This window comes from Glycine max, chromosome 8 (assembly GCF_000004515.6).
Source record: "Glycine max cultivar Williams 82 chromosome 8, Glycine_max_v4.0, whole genome shotgun sequence".
Classification (NCBI taxonomy): Eukaryota; Viridiplantae; Streptophyta; class Magnoliopsida; order Fabales; family Fabaceae; genus Glycine; species Glycine max.
The window spans coordinates 8,110,031-8,127,046 of NC_038244.2; the positions used below are offsets into that span (position 1 = coordinate 8,110,031).

The following is a 17,016-nucleotide window of genomic DNA, read 5'->3' on the forward strand; positions in this document are numbered from 1 at the left end:
TTTCTTCTTTCATTTCTCTTTCTCATGGAATATTGATCTATGTGTTGTGCTTCTCTTTGCTCATTTATGTAGAAGAATATGCGAATCTTCAAAGTTTTAGAGGCAAGGGTAAAATTGGAAAACTATTTTTTTACACCCCAAACAACATCTTATAATTATATGTGAAAGAGTGCTAGGAACACACTCTTAACGTGCATGATCGTATGATTGTGTAGGAGAGATATAGGATGTAATGTAAGATGTTGCGGTATGAAAAAAATTAAAGAGTTAGGTGCAATATTGGATTAGATTTGGGATGGAAATTTAGCCGAGGCAGGATCAATTGCTTGACCTAAATTAGCTGTTGTAAGAGTTTTTGGATGATGTCCGGTTCCATATCTCTTGGTATTAGCTAGTTGCGTCTTGCATGTGTTTTCTTTTTGCTGTCTCGAATTGGATTATGAAAGTTAGGCATTTAGAGTTTTACTTGTAAGGGAATGCTAAAGTTTTTAAGCTAACAGATTCCTATAAACGAAGTATAAAACGGTTAACAAATAGTTAGGTTAATTAAACATGTTGATTAGAGTTTGAATTTTAATCACGGATTTGAAAAAAAAATTGAGAGGAAAAATCTACTTCAATTATCTTTTCTTTTATATCACACACCTAAAAGATAATCTCCAATCCCACCCTTGAGTAAAAGAATGGAGACGATATCATTTTGTGTTGTTTGAGGGGGAAGTCAACTAGTCCCTAGCTATAGGCAAATTTTGGGAAGAAAGGGTATTGAAGGAACGATATTGGTGAGACGATACCATTTTCTGTTGTTTGATTTGATGGACACAAAGAAGGAAATAAATGATTAGAACCGTGTGGGTCTTACATAACTTTCTATGCTACGATGAAAGGGACAACAAAAAAAATGCAATTTTATCTGTAAGACACATGAACTTTTACCTCATTTCTCTTCGTCCCATCATGTGTAAAACCATATATATTTTTCATTTTTCTCCAATTTTGCTTTTCAATTCAATCAAACAAAGAAAATATTCTTCCTCTTATTTTCTTTTCATTCTCTTTATTTAAACAATGTAAATTTCTTTTCATGGTATCTTGATTGTTGTTCTTCCTATTCCTTCTGTCCTTCACTTTCTTTTCTCATCCAGCGTGTAAGGTCATATTTAAGAATTATAATATCTGGCAACAGGGACAATACATTCAAGTACTGAATTTGAAGATTTTTTCCCACCTTGAAAATATTTTTATTTGAAGCAATTCTATATTTCAAATTTTACAAAAGTTATAGTAGTAAAGATAAATAAAATAATTGACATCAAAAGGCAGTAGCTGGGAACAAGTCCTGAATTCTTGGTGCTAGCTAATTGTAATAAAAAGTGAAGCCATATCCATGACTCCGGCTTCTAGTGAGAGAAGTTCATGAGCAAGCAAGCACAAAACAAGTATAGTACTGGTCAATTCGATTATTTATTTTTTCATACAAGTTTCCACTCTGATACACCAATTTTTTTTAATGAAGCTCTTGGGAGGCTCCGGCAGGATCGGCGGTGACCGGAGCAGTTTGAAGACCAGAGCCGAGAGCTAGCAGAAAACCCTAGATTGCTCTCAGAGGAAGAAGAAAGAGAAGTAGCAATAATAATAGGTAGAATTTATTTGAAAATTGGTATTTATAGTAAAGGAGGGAGATGGAAGTAATAAACGTGTTGTCGTTTTAAGGAATTCTGGAATTGGAAGTATTTTGCAGAAAGATGGAAATGAAATTTGTATTTGGGGGAGTCAACAGTGTTTGAGCCGTTGAAGGTGAATGAAGAAGAAGAAGAGAAAGAAGGGATGCGTGACGTTAGGATTTTGGAGTTCCCAAGATAAATAAAAGGGGTACTATTTTATTTTTAAAAACCATACATAATTTGTTTTGAGAGTAAAAAGTTAAGCACTCATATCTTCACATGTTACATATATATTTTGATCCACTCTCTGCCGTTTTATTCGTATTTCTATTTAGTTGGACACTTTAGCTGAGTGGCTCTTTGTGTCCAATAACACACTTCTTTTGGTATATATTATTTGCAAAATTAATAAAATAAAAATATTACTATACTTTTAATATTTATAATGAAAAATTAATAAAAGGAACATTAAATACAAATAAAATACATACCTTAAATAAAACCATATTTTAAATTAATTTAATCTTAATTTATAAAATAATTTAAAATTTTCAATTTGTTTTAATAAACTATAATAAATATATTATGTGGCTATAAATAAACAATAGGACGACATTTGCAATTATACTTACAAACTCATTTTTTTAGCATCAAACCCCAATTTCCGCCATGCTCTTATCGGGGGAAAAATTGCCGCCATGCTTATCACGCCTTGGAGGTAAAACACACAAACTGGGAAATAATAAATTACGTGAGACCTCATGACTTGGGCCTCAACCCTCATGGCACTTTTCTTTTCTAGTTTTACTTTTTGTTCGTTGTTGGGCATTATTTTCATTACTAATAATAATTTAAAAAAATTCTGCTTCATTATTGGCATAGTATATGCTAACAGTCAGTGAGATCGAAGAAATGTTAAGAATAAATTTTGTATATATTTTTATAATTATAATTTTTTTATTAATTGAAATTTATAAAAAATTCTAAAATTATATGGATCTTACATTTAATGAATCTCTTTCGTGATATTACAATTTGATAACAATATTTAATTATAAACATTTGATTTGTTAAAATTGAGTATACATGTTATTTGAGATAATATCAAAATATTAATACTCAAATTATTAAAACTTTATATATACTTTTTTTTACTGAAAAAAAATTATATATACCTATAAAATACTATATTTTTTAAGAAGTAATTCTATAAAAATATTCTTAAAATACCATGATCCTTACCTCTTCTTAGTAATGTAAGAGCGTACATAGAAACTTAGGGTTGCAAAGAGTGGAGGGTGGGGAAAAATTATTAGGTAGCCTAATCTTAAAATACCATGATCCCTACCTATATTTTACTAATGTATGTAGCTCATTTACTGTTTTTTTTTTTTTTGGTGAAGTAACTTATTTACTGTCACCAATCTTAGGTTCATCTCTAATTTTGGTCCATAAAAAAAATTCCTAATTTTTTTTATATTACCAACTTTAGTACTTGGATTAACAGAAATACAGAATGCTTACTAAGCACTTGCACTAAAATTGCATCACATGAAATTATTATTATTACATCTCTAAATATAATTTTCAAATAGATAGTTTAAAATATAACTAAAAATAAATACTATAATACCCTATCCAATTCTGGACAGATGTGATCCCGATCCATATGTAACTTTGATCTTAGAGAAAATTACGCTACACAGTACGAGTTTCATAATTCAGTTGCACGTGATTAATTATTACAGCTACATAATTGGGGTATGTGCGGAATTGGTTCGCTGGTATGCGCAAAATTTATTAGGTGAGAAACAACACTCTACTACAGTACTACTGCCCATCCAACCTTATGGATTTTGCTCATGTGTCCTAAATAGAAACTGGTCGCGGAAGTAGCTCAAAGTGCTGTCCATTTTTTTTTATTGATTATTATTCTCTTCTTGAAGATAACATTTCAACTAGGCCTTACCCTTTATTACACAGACAACTAGGCATGTTCATTTCGTTGTGATCTTGTGAGGCATTTCTGAATATATTATCACCGTCATGTTATTTTCATTGATGTTGGAGTGCTGGTGGCTTACATTACAGGAAATTGACTAAATTATTGACTTTGACATTGCGTAACATAGTTGACATTTAATAGGATCTTTTTTTTTTGTCATATCTTTAATAACCCCAGAAGAGATTAAATTAATATTATCATATCATATTTTATTTTGAATCAATAAATATTAATGATTAATTATAATTTTTTTTGTTAGCGGAAGAATAAACTCACAACCTTCTCCTCCACATGATTGTTTCCATTACTTTCACCGTGAACCGTTCCCAAATTTTAGCATTATGAGACTTATAATACCATATGGCATCTAATGTCACTTATTATAAATTAATTAGGCACAAAGTAGTAGCTGAAGCAAAGTTCCCCAGGCTACATTATCTTCAAGATGCTCCATGTTTCAACCAAAATAGAAATAATAAAAGGCAAGTAGCTAGACCATGGCATGGTTCCCTATGCATGTATTAAACACACACTTGGAAATTCAAGGGTTGAGTGTGCAAGTTAGACCCAGAGTAGTGGCTTTCAGCTCCATTAGAGACCTGGGAACAGATTATGCGTCACCCCATCTGTTTGATCACAGTCAATAGACCGTGTCACCACGTTATTGACGTCATTAGTTTTTTCTAGTGCCTCAATCTGCAGCAGGCGAAAACTATTATTGATAGAAATTAGAATGTCTATATCTACATTAGTTTTATTAGAATGAAGAGTATGTTCAGTGTTATAATCTATAAATTGCTGCTCGAATGGGCTCACCAGTTAACTAACTGGTCCGGTAAATAGTTTAAACTTTAAATTAATATAGGATAACGACTTAAATAAGTTTTAGAAAGTATTTAACGTAAATTTTAGCCTAAGATTCCTGTAATGTTTTTTTATACAGCAGAATGTATAAGATTCGTCTAGTGTTTTTTGGTGTATAATGACAGTAATGAGAATAAATCTAAAGTCTTTGTATATCTACCCCCAACCTCCACCACTAGGCCAACCCTAGTGATCTTATAACTTTAAGTGGTATTGAAATATAACTTTAAGTGCATGGCTTTGTATACATTTTGACCTGTTTCTCCAAAAGCTCATTTTATTTCTCAATATATGTTCCAGTTTGAAGCAGCAAAAAGTGATAAAAAAAAATGGCCGTTAACAAACCATAATTGAACTTTGATCCACTAATGATCATTCTTAATCTAATTTGATATTCAGACAAAAAGTAAACAGTAAAATTATGTAATTGCATATGAATGTGTGGAAATAACTTCACATTATCTGGTATATAGTTTAGAATTTCTAGTTATAATTTGTCTCTAATAAAGTGGAATGTAAATTATACAAATTGCAAAGTATCTAGTATGTGATTGTGAATATCTTGAAACTTTAGTGTCATGTGTCTGGTTAGTTAGTTAGCACCATCAGTTTAATATATATGTTCGTACTTAAATGTGAATAAATTTCAATTGCCATACTCAAGATGAGGAATTGAAATATCCTACATCTAAAATTTGAGGCGTTGTGCATAGCACCGACATATATGTGCTCGTATGATGAATGATGATTAGTTCTATCCAATTTAGTCAACCTAGCAACTTAACTTTTCCTTAGTTTTTATAGTCTAGATTAAAGAAGGGGAGGAGGGTGGGGGTGGTGATCCATCGATATAAATGGTTATCAAACACACAAAATCAAGAAAGTCTCACCAATTGCATACCTTTTTCTTAAGATTCACTACAGATTCCATCATCAATCGCATCTGCATAAAAAACTTCTGCATTAGAACAGTCTTAATGTAAAAAGCTGGAGATAATGAGAACAACTGCATCCTAAATTGGAATTTTAAAATTTGTTACCCTGGTCCCAATTGCCATAAGTCATAAGGGAAATCTTCATCAGATAAACTTCAGTAGTTCAAGAGAGAATGGGTTTTCTAAAATAGACCATTAGTTATACTTGACAGCAAAAAGAACTTTGGCAAACGGTTAAACCACAAATTGAGCTTGCAACAGAATGGCGATACTAGTAATGTCATGTATCACTATATAGTTGTGTGAGATGTATATCTTACACAAACAGGATGATGTACAAACACTATCACTAGAATTGAAGAGATCTTCATAGTATAAACATTTCACGCCCAGAATAATTAATTCTAAAATGATAGAGATTTGAACAGAGGAAAGAACCAAATTAAGCAGTTGAGAAATACCAAAATTTATTTTGATATATATCTCAAACACGGCACTAGAGCAAAGCCTTTTGTCCTTGAAGTAAAGGTAAATAATAAGCTCACCTTATTTTGTAAAAAAAAAAATGATTTTGTTAAGAAGAAGGCGGTCTAAAATCTGTTTGGGAAGAAGTTAGGTAAAAGTGCAGCCGAAGTGGCCTGGGAAGAATTAAGCTTTGGATAAAGTAGTCCCCTCCGGTATTTGGTGCCATCAGAGTTGAAAATATAGGACAAAGTTAAATACTCAACTTTCATTCAAGTATGAAGAATGCAGTGGAAGAGTTGAAAACTTGACCACTAGTTATAGTTCAAACAGGCTTTGATACCTTGCTAAGAAATCTACTCACCTCACAGCTTAAACTGTCATATAAAGCTATTGCATGCCCGAGCAAAGTTTGCTGCCAGAGTTGGTAAGACCCCGGCAAAAACTGATTCTATAAATCTACAACCTGGCTTGAAGATTATTTCCTTGACTCTAGGGATACAAATCATATGTCTCCAGTTAGCAAAACAACCAAAATTCTAAACAGATAAACACGCAACATCCGGACACAAGATTGAATGAGGCTCGGTAAGTGTGTTTATATCCTCGAGAACAAAGCTTTCTATTATTGATTAGAGCAAAGCCATGCTCTTAAAACTTTCTTTAAAGTTTAAGAGGGTAGTTAGCAAAGTTAACAAAAAGTTAATTTTGTGTACAATACATATTTTGATGGGGAAACTGCAGTTGATAGAATCCTTCAATAATTTGACTCCTTCAGTATCCAAGAAAAGGATTGTTCAAGAAAAAAGTACATTCATACATATTGTCCATAGAGGTATATATAGATGCAGACTTTGCCGAGTTAGTTGTAAATAAAAGGTCCTCCTCTGGATATTGCATGTTTCTGGGAGGAAACTAGTAACATGGAGGAGCAAGCAAGAAGCAAAACGTAGTTGCTCGGTTTAGTACATAAACAAAATTTCAAGCTATGACATACAATATGTGTGAGAGGTAATGGAAGAAAATTATTGTTGATGACCTCAAAATAAAATAGGAAGGACTTATGAGGTTGTTTTGTGATAACAGTTCAGTTATTAGTATGGCCCATAATCCTTCCTCCTTTAAATATCCCTACAGGACATTTTCATTGAAGAATGTTCAAAATTCAAATTATAAGTTTGCTATCTAAAGTGCTTTTTTCGTTCAAAGAAACCCAGAGCATAAAGAAGAAATAATTGCATCACATTCCTTGAACAATAGCTTTTTTTATTTTCATTGTCAAAGCTGAGTGATGTATAGTTTACGCTTAATAAACTGAAGTTCGTTCACTGAATAGAGTGTAAAACCTTTGCTGATCTGATTCGCGAAAGAGCAGCATGAGTCAGTTTCTCTAGTTCCATAAGGTCAGACACACTCAGATGCTCAAGTTCAGAAACACCGAAGTGCCTGCAATGAAATTTAGATCAGTGATTCGTTCATACCTTAGCGTTGCAGGAGACAAATGCAAAGGATCACCTTTTGATCATTTGAGAAAACGCTGAACCAGACCAGATATCTGCAATTTCAAAGCATAGTTCCTGCGACTAAATAATAATAATAATAACAATATTAATCTCGACAGTGATCTATTTTTCCAAGCGACAGTTCTACATTTTGCATTTGCTTCAAATAATTCCCCTAAAACAACAATACAACAATATTTTATGTATCACTTTCTCTTGCTCACCCACATTTTAGACAAGGAAATTAAAATACAAGCTCGGTGCACAACATAGCATATTTTCATTTGAAAAGAAAGAGAAAAAAAAATATAAAAAAACTGAGAGAAAAGCAACAAACAACTTGGATATGCAAGTTTGTGTCTTCACTCTTCAGTGTATGGACAACTTTACCTTTATTGTAACATTAAGAACTATGTCTATAACATCGACACCCCTAGCTTTCATATTGAAATTCTCCTACTTTATTGTTTTAGTCCCCATGTAGCCGCTATCTAGAATTCTATATGATTCATCCTTGTTAGTTGTTACCTTGCAACTGTTACGAGACATTTCAGTTCATATATGTTTACAGTGATAACTTTCTAGATGTTCTTATGGCAGCTACGGTTATATTTTCATTCTTTATATTGTATGAGAAGTGCAATATATTTAGCATAGATATGACAAGTTCCGTACCTTTGTGTCAGTACCGCTCGCTCCTAAATGATCCCAATATTGCTGCACGACCTCGGCCAAACTGAGAACATTAAATTCACGGAATTTTCATTCCAATATTTTTTTGTTGATGAGAATTTTTATTCCAATATTGAAATAACTAAACAACAAAAATGCATGATATTTGATAGACATTGGTCCAAGCAGCTTAACAGGTCTTTTTTTCGTAATACTATTGTGTTTGGATTAACTTACAATTATGCCAATATCGATTCTAGCCAAAATCAAGTTAAAGCCAAGCAGCAAATAGTTGCTTCAACTTTTTCAATTTTTCACGGTGATTTTGAGGTTCAAAATTGTTTCTAGGAGGTATTCAAACACACTAGTAGTTAAAAAATTATTGTTAGTGTGCGTACAGAAACGAGATGAATGAAAATAATAAACTTAAGGGGAGGGGAGGTTATCCCATTTCATTGCAATGGACAAGCTTCAGCAATTGTTTACCCAGGAAGACTATACACCTAGTCCTTTCAGGAATTGGTTTTAGTTCATATTAGCTAAAACAACCTCATAAACAATAAAATGATTGTTTAGTAGAAGTATTAGAAAGAAAATTAGGGTTAATCATATTGGTGTTATATTAGTAGTTTTAATGGTCAATCATATTATTATTAGAACGAGAGTGACTCTTCAACTCTTCATCCTAGTATTAAGAAGTAACAATGCACCTTAGTATTTTTCCACCACTTTCACTAAATTCATGTCTTTTCATGGAATTATACATCAATCTTCTCATGCTTACATTCCTCAACAAAATGAAGTTGTTGAATGGAAAAATAGACATTTGATAGAGATAACTCCCACCTTGTTGATCGTAATGTTTTCACTCATTTTTGGGGAGATGTTGTTATCTTTGCTTGCTTTCTTATTAATCGTATGTCATCTTCTGTTTTGCAAAATCAAATTCCTCATTCCATTCTTTTTACTGATCGACATCTATATTTACTTCCTCCATGCATTTTTGGTGTATTTGTTTTGTCCATAACCAAATCTCTGGATGTGAAAAATTGTTTGAAAAATCACTCAAATGTTGCTCAAGGGGAATCCACTATAGTTTGTAAACTTCACCACTCTCTTTATGGCTTGAAACAATCTTCTTGTGCTTGGTTTGGACGGTTTAGCACAATTATTCAGGAATTTGGCATGTCTTGATGTGATTTTGATCATACAGTCTTTTATAGACTTATCTCCCAAGGAAGATGTATCTATCTATTAATTTAAGTTGATGATATCATCATAGTCAGGGATGACTAGGATGACATTGAAAAGTTGAAGAGTCACTTTCAAATCAAGGACTTAGGTTTACTCAAGCCTGAGGGGTGTGTTAGAATATCTTGGCAATCATCAAAAGGAGGGGATCAATTACACAAAGACTTTTGCACCCATTATAAAATTGGGAACGGTTCGCACAGTGTTAGCCGTAGCGACCAAACGAGCTTGGGAATTACATTAGATGGATATGCACAATGCATTTTTACACGGGGACCTTGAGGAGGTTGTGTACATAAAGCCGCCTCTTGGATTTCTTCCTCAGCAATATGGCATGATGTGTAAACTCAACAAGTCCTTATATGGACTCAAACAGGCGCCTCGTTGTTGGTTTGTCAAGCTGTCCGCTTCACTAAAACACTATGGATTTCGGCAATCTCTGTCTGATTATTCTCTTTTCGTCTTGCAAAGACCGGGGATATATATATTGTAGTGTTAGTGTATGTTGATGACCTAATCATTTCGGGAGATAATCATGAAGCTATCACCAAATTTAAAGCCTATTTACACAATTGGTTTCACTTGAAAGACTTGGGGATCCTCAAATATTTCTTGGGTGTTGAAGTGGCGCAATCTTCCACGGGTATCTTTCTTTATCAACGCAAATATGCTTTGGACATTATAGCTGAAACTGGACTTCTGGGAGCTAAGCCATCAAATGTGCCAATTGAATAGAATCATCGTCTGGCACTTGCAGCAGACTTGCCTTTTCCTCATCCGGATCAGTATAGGTGGTTAGTAGGTCGTCTCATTTACCTCTGTTTTATTATACCCTTAGCTTTCATATTGTGTGCATGTGTTGTCTCAATTTATGCAGACACCTAAAGAGGCCCATTGGGAGGTTGCTCTCCGTGTTGTTCAATATCTGAAAGGGAACCTAGGACAGGGTGTTTTGTTGCGTAAGGATTGTGACCTGCAACTATCTGGTTGGTGACTCTGATTGGGCAGGACGCCCTTTAACTCGTAGGTCTCTTATCGGATGATTTGCTCTACTTGGATCTTCTCAATTTCATGGAAAACTAAGAAACAACAAAAAGTATCTCGCTCCTCTGCTGAGGCTGAGTATCAATCCATGACAGTTGTAACAGAAGAATTGAAATGGTTAAAATGTTTTCTCCATAGTCTTGGTATCTCTTATTCTCAGCCTATGCGACTTCATTGTGACAGTCAAGCATCGCTTCATATTGTCAAGAACCCGATTTTTCATGAGCTCACCAAGCACATCGAAGTGGATTGTCACTTCATTCGCGACGAGTATCTCACTAACAATATTGCACCTACTTATGTTTCTGTAAATGCACAATTAACTGATATTATTACTAAGACTCTTGGTCCCACTCAGTTCACCTGTTGTGCAAGTTGGAGATATGTAATTTACATGCTCCAACTTGAGGGGGGCAATGATATCATGATGAGATAACAGAATCTGTGTGAAATTATGTGTGATTATTATATTATCTCATATTATTAGTCTGTGATCATGTAAATCAATTTATTTTTAGTCTAAATGTAATCTTAGGAGTTTTATTTGGAGAATCAATCTGTATAGCTCAATCTTAAGAGATTTTGTTATAACTCTTTTGTATGTATTTATGCCTTAGCAAAGCATGAAATATAGGACAAAATTATTCTGTCATAGAATCCTTTAAGTTGGGTCCTAGCTAGGCTTCCATAACAAAACTCATATTAAAGATGTACTGCACATAAAATCATTTTTGTATTTTTACTTGAACGATTTAAGCTTTGGAAATAATTGGCTCTTCACATGGCATCACTGTGTTTCTTTTCTATACATGACCACGAGTCAAAGTTTCGGAATTGCACCAATTATCTAAATAGAAGTTAAAATATGTTAGATATTAAACCAACAACAACAACAACGCCTTATCCCACTAGGTGGGGTCGGCTACATGGATCAACTTCCGCCATAATGTTCTATCAAGTACCATACTTCTATCCAAACCATTAATTTCGAGATCCTTTTTTATAACCTCTCTTATAGTCTTTTTGGGTCTTCCTCTGCCTCGAATTGTTTGTCTTCTCTCCATCTGGTCTACTCTCCTTACTACAGAGTCTACCGGTCTTCTCTCTACATGCCCAAACCACCTAAGTCTATTTTCCACCATCTTCTCTACAATAGGCGCTACTCCAACCCTCTCTCTAATAGCTTTGTTTCTAATTTTATCCTGTCGAGTCTTACCACACATCCACCGCAACATCCTCATCTCCGCTACACCTACTTTATTCTCATGTTGGCTCTTGACCGCCCAACATTCTGTTCCGTACAAAATCGCCGGTCTTACCGCAGTCCGATAAAACTTTCCCTTTAGCTTGATCGGTACCTTTGCATCACATAACACCCCCGATGCTTTTCTCCATTTCATCCATCCTGCTTGAATGCGATGATTCACATCCCCTTCAATTTCCCCATCATCCTGTATTACAGACCCAAGATATTTAAACCGTGTGACTTGAGGGATAATATGGTCTCCTATTTTCACCTCTGAGTTAGAAACCCTCCTTCTTTTGTTGAACTTACATTCCATATACTCCGATTTGCTTCTGCTTAGGCGAAAGCCATGTGTTTCTAGAGCTCGTCTCCAAGTTTCCAACCTCTCATTCAACTCCTCCCTCGACTCTCCAAGGAGGACTATGTCATCTGCAAAAAGCATGCATCTCGGCGCTATCTCTTGGATTTGTTCCGTGAGGACATCCAGAATTAAGGTAAAAAGGTAGGGGCTAAGGGTTGACCCTTGATGTAAACCAATTGTGATGGGAAAATCGTCTGACTCTCCACCCTGTGTCCTAACACTAGTCGATACCCTATCATACATATCTTGGATAGCTCGAATATATGCAACCCTAACCCCTTTCTTCTTTAGAGCTTTCCACAAAATCTCTCTAGGCACTCTATCATACGCTTTCTCCAAGTCAATAAAAATCAAGTGCAAGTCTTGTTGGGCCATGCGATATTGCTCCATCACCCGCCGTAATAAATAAATCCCTTCCATGGTCGACCTTCCCGGCATGAAACCAAATTGATTCTCAGTAACTTGAGTCTCCTTTCTTAATCTCCGTTCGATCACTCTTTCCCATAATTTCATGGTATGACTCATGAGCTTGATTCCCCTATAATTTGCACAATTTTGTATATCCCCCTTGTTCTTATAGATTGGCACTAACGTGCTTCTCCTCCATTCCTCCGGCATGCGTTTTGACCTCATAATTTCGTTAAAGAGTTCGGTGAGCCACTCAAGACCTCTATCTCCAAGAGTTTTCCACACTTCAATAGGTATGTTGTCTGGCCCCACCGCCTTACCATTACTCATTCTTTTCAACGCTTCCTTTACTTCCTGTTTCTGAATCCGACGATAGTACTTATAGTTCCGGTCCTCTTCTCTTGTGTCTAGACTGCTAGAGTCATATCCATATTCATCATTAAATAAGTTGTGGAAATACGCCTTCCACCTTTCCTTGATATCTTTTTCATGCACTAAGACTTTGCCTTCTTCATCCTTAACACACTTTACTTGATCCAAATTTCTAGTCTTCCTCTCTCTACCCTTAGCAAGCCTATATATAGATCTTTCTCCGTCCCTGGTTCCTAGAGCTTGGTATAGTCCGTCAAAAGCTTGGGTTCTTGTCTCACTCACCGCCTTTTTGGTTTCATTTCTAGCTATCTTATACTTATCCCAAGTTTCAGAATTTCTACACCTAGACCACTCCTTGAAACACTCCTTTTTTACTCTAATTTTGCTCTGAACATTTTCATTCCACCACCACGATTCTTTACCCCTAGGTCCAAAACCTCTAGATTCACCCAACGTCTCTTTAGCCACTTTAATAATCTCTTGGGACATCTTGTTCCACATATCATTTGCACTTCCTTGTGATTGTCCACACCAACCCTCCCATATCTTTTGTTGGAAGATTCCTTGTTTCTCACCCTTCAAGTGCCACCATTTGATCCTTGGTGCTACCAGAGGACTTCTTCTCTTTGCCCTATCTCTAATTCTTACATCCATAACCAAAACTCTATGTTGGGTAGTCAAGCTCTCTCCCGGGATAACTTTACAGTTCAAGCAATACTTCCTATCAGACTTCCTGATAAGGAAGAAATCTATCTGAGAACATGTCCCTCCACTTTTGTAAGTGATAAGATGTTCTTCTCTTTTCTTAAACCATGTATTGGTTATAGAAAGATCCAAAGCCTCCGAAAACTCTAAGATGGATTTACCCTCCCCATTCATCTCCCCTAGGCCAAAATCCCCATGCACCCCCTCAAAACCTCTAGCCACGCTACCTACATGTCCATTGAGATCCCCTCCTAGGAAAACTTTCTCTCCTTGGGGTATATCCTGAAGTACCCCTTCTAGATCCTCCCAAAATTTTACCTTAAAGTGTTCTGCTAACCCAACCTGAGGTGCGTACCCACTAATAACATTAAAGGTGTCCTGTCCCACTACCAATTTTAAGACTATGATACGATCTCCTACTCTTCTTACATCCACGACATCCTTCTTCCACTCCTTGTCCACAATAATCCCTACCCCATTTCTTGATCTGATTTTTCCCGTATACCACAGCTTAAATCCCGAGTTGTCTAATTCTTTCGCTTTTTCACCTGTCCACTTAGTTTCTTGTAGACACATAAAATTGATCTTCCTCCTCACCATAACATCCACTATTTCCATAGATTTTCCAGTAAGTGTGCCTATATTCCATGTACCAAAGCGAATCCTCCTGTCATGAACTAGCTTCTTTACCCACACCCGTTCACGAAAATGTGGGAACCCTTGCTTACTTTTCACTACATCCGGGCGGCGATGCAGCGGCCCTTGCTCTTTTAACACTGTACTCGAGCCATACAGCGCGTTGCTTCCGGGCAACGACCTAACATTCACATTATTACGTAATTGATCCATGTCATAGAGATTCGACAAAGTTTAACGTTGACTGTCGAAAGCCTAACACAACCCTCTCCTTTTATCCGGGCTTGGGACCGGCTAAGAATAACAAAGCTACCCTAGGCAGGATTTGTTAGATATTAAACCATTCATACATTTTTATTTATCAATTAACCCTTCTGCCACTCCCCTGGATATGGTACAAGGTATGAAATGGTGGCACCTGTACCCTGACCATGCAGTTGATATGAAGGTTTTTGATACTTGTCCAAACACCCACACTGTCAGGATGAACGCTATTTTTGAGTCTGATTCAGTTTTTCATTTTCCAAACATATTTCTCAAGATTTCTGGATCTCATATTAAAGATGCTTTTAATGAATTTGGTTAAGTTTGAGCCTTTACTATAATATTTAATTTTCATTGGACGCCTTTTTACTATGATCCTTTGCTCGTGGCTACCTAATATTAGAAACAATTTTTCTGATTGTGAATCATTTATATGATAATTTATTTCTTAGGTTATTCAACGTGTTAATTTAATTAACAAGTTGAAAACTCAGTTGTAAGCCTAAATTTGTAGATGACTGCTAATTAGAATATAAGTAATTGTATTAAGTTGGAGTTGTACCCTAATTATATGATACTGATAACTAATTTAGATAATTAATAGTAATAATTAGTATCTACATAATATTGTTGATATCTTAAATGAATTTGATGTTAGTGTGTCAACCTTTTCTTGATAGCCTTTAACTTGTATAAATATTGTTTATTACAACTGACAGACTAAGATCTCAGGGAAGTAAAGCTTAAAATCAAGAGGGATATAAACTTCCATTTATAATCCAATTTTTCTATTTCACTACTATGCCAAAATGAGACACGCACTCAATATGCTCACTCAGACACATAAGATTATAAGATTGAAGGTTTCTCATTTTTGTCATAGCTCCATGATCACTAGCTACTTTAAGAAATTCTAAAGCTACCTTCCATGTTTGAACATGTTATTGTAAAAGCCTACACTAATGAGTGTACTCTCAATATCATTTTACATATAATGAAAGTAGATAACCGGAAAGAGTAGCCTATAATAAAAATACCAAACCCTTAAGTCGGCATAAGGAAAAAAAAGGAAGCAAAGCTACATTGGGAAGGAACAACTAACTTCAACCAAACAAGTAGAGCAAAAAATAAATTTTGGATATTAAACCACCAAGGCGGTTAGACAGTAAAAACACATGGTGAGTAAGACTACAAGGAGGCATTGAGATTGAATGACAGTTTTTTTTTTATATTTATACTATCGACAAAATATATATTATTATTTTTTAGATTTAAGAATTTTATTTAACCTAGGAATAAATAATATAGGTAGTAATAATATAAAGAGTTTTATAGTATACAATTACAAATCATTGTATATAATTATAACGGAGTTATATGTTTTTTTGTCAAAAAATAACCGAGTTATATGTTTGAGACAAAATTTGCCATTAATTGATCAAGTAAAACATGAAAGAAAAAGAACATTAGCAATATAAATATAAATATATGACACAAAATAGATAACAAGATGTAACTAATAAACTATATAGATTTGATTATCACCATTTTCAGTCTTATATCCATTAATTATCATTTTTACTAAGGCTTTTCGCAAAAGGTAAAAAGTGAGAGCTAGACAAATGAAAGCGATTGAACATTTTTTAGCATATCGCTTCAGCTTGGTTGAGACAAATGTGAGAAACGTGCGTATTATATCAAATCAACTTCCACTAGTGCAGAGAGCAGAGACCACAAACTTATCCATATCTAAGGCTCCGAAAACCGTGACAAATTTGACACGACTCTGCTAGCTAATGGATACTACTTTTGCAGTTTGCACTAGTTAATCAAATCATTCATTTCTATTTTTAGTTTCCAACCAACCAAAAGCAAGCACACAGCAAAGCAAACAAATCCAAGTACAGGAAAGGCATAAAACGGAATTAATTTCATGTGCGACGTGACGCGATGCAAAGAACTTGGACACATATAAGCTCAAGTGTACGGAACGGAAATCATCGATCAAGGTACTACTCTATACGGTACTGTACGGTTTGCGAGTACCTGTCACCGTTGCAGAGCTCGTAGAGCTTTCCGGTGCTGGAGAAGATGAGCAGCGCCACCTTCGCATCGCAGAGAATGGATAGCTCGCGAGCTTTCTTCATCAATCCATTGCGCCTCTTGGAGAATGTTATCTGCCGAGTGCTTTTGTTCTCGATTCGCTTTATCTCCACCTTCTTCTTCCCCATTCTTCTTCGCGCCGAAACCCTAGCTAGCTTCTTTTTCTATTCGGATTTCTCTCTTTACTATCCCCGACCTTCTACTATTATCTCTCTCTCTCTCTCTCTGTTCTGTTACAGCACTTAGCAGCGAGAAAGAAAATACTGTCCTTATAAGCATAGGCTTAGCGTGCTGATTCCTGATTCGACACGTGCCGAATGACCAGATTGCGATTCAAGTTAATAATTTATTTTCTTTTCATTTTTTAAATATTTTGTTTTATTTTATTGTACAACAAGTAAAAAGAAGTCAAAGCCACATGCCCACATGGTGTCGTGCGGTACAATTTTGTGAAACGTAATTAATGTAATAATAACATCTCTTTATATCAATTTATTTTAGATTTTAGAAATTAACGTGTAT

At 35.0% G+C, this 17,016-nt stretch overlaps 1 protein-coding gene across 1 annotated transcript; it reads right to left on the minus strand.

Moving 5' to 3' along the window:
- Positions 1-4,030: 4,030 nt before the first annotated feature.
- AGL3L (agamous-like MADS-box protein AGL3-like) lies at positions 4,031-16,727 on the minus strand. The gene is made up of 6 exons (NM_001254130.2): positions 16,438-16,727; positions 8,108-8,168; positions 7,446-7,513; positions 7,277-7,376; positions 5,435-5,476; positions 4,031-4,365 (listed from the first exon to the last, which is right to left on the minus strand). The coding sequence occupies exons 1-6, from the start codon at positions 16,620-16,622 to the stop codon at positions 4,261-4,263; spliced, it is 561 nt and encodes a 186-aa protein (NP_001241059.1). The 5' UTR covers positions 16,623-16,727; the 3' UTR covers positions 4,031-4,260.
- Between the last annotated feature and the right edge of the window lie 289 nt (positions 16,728-17,016).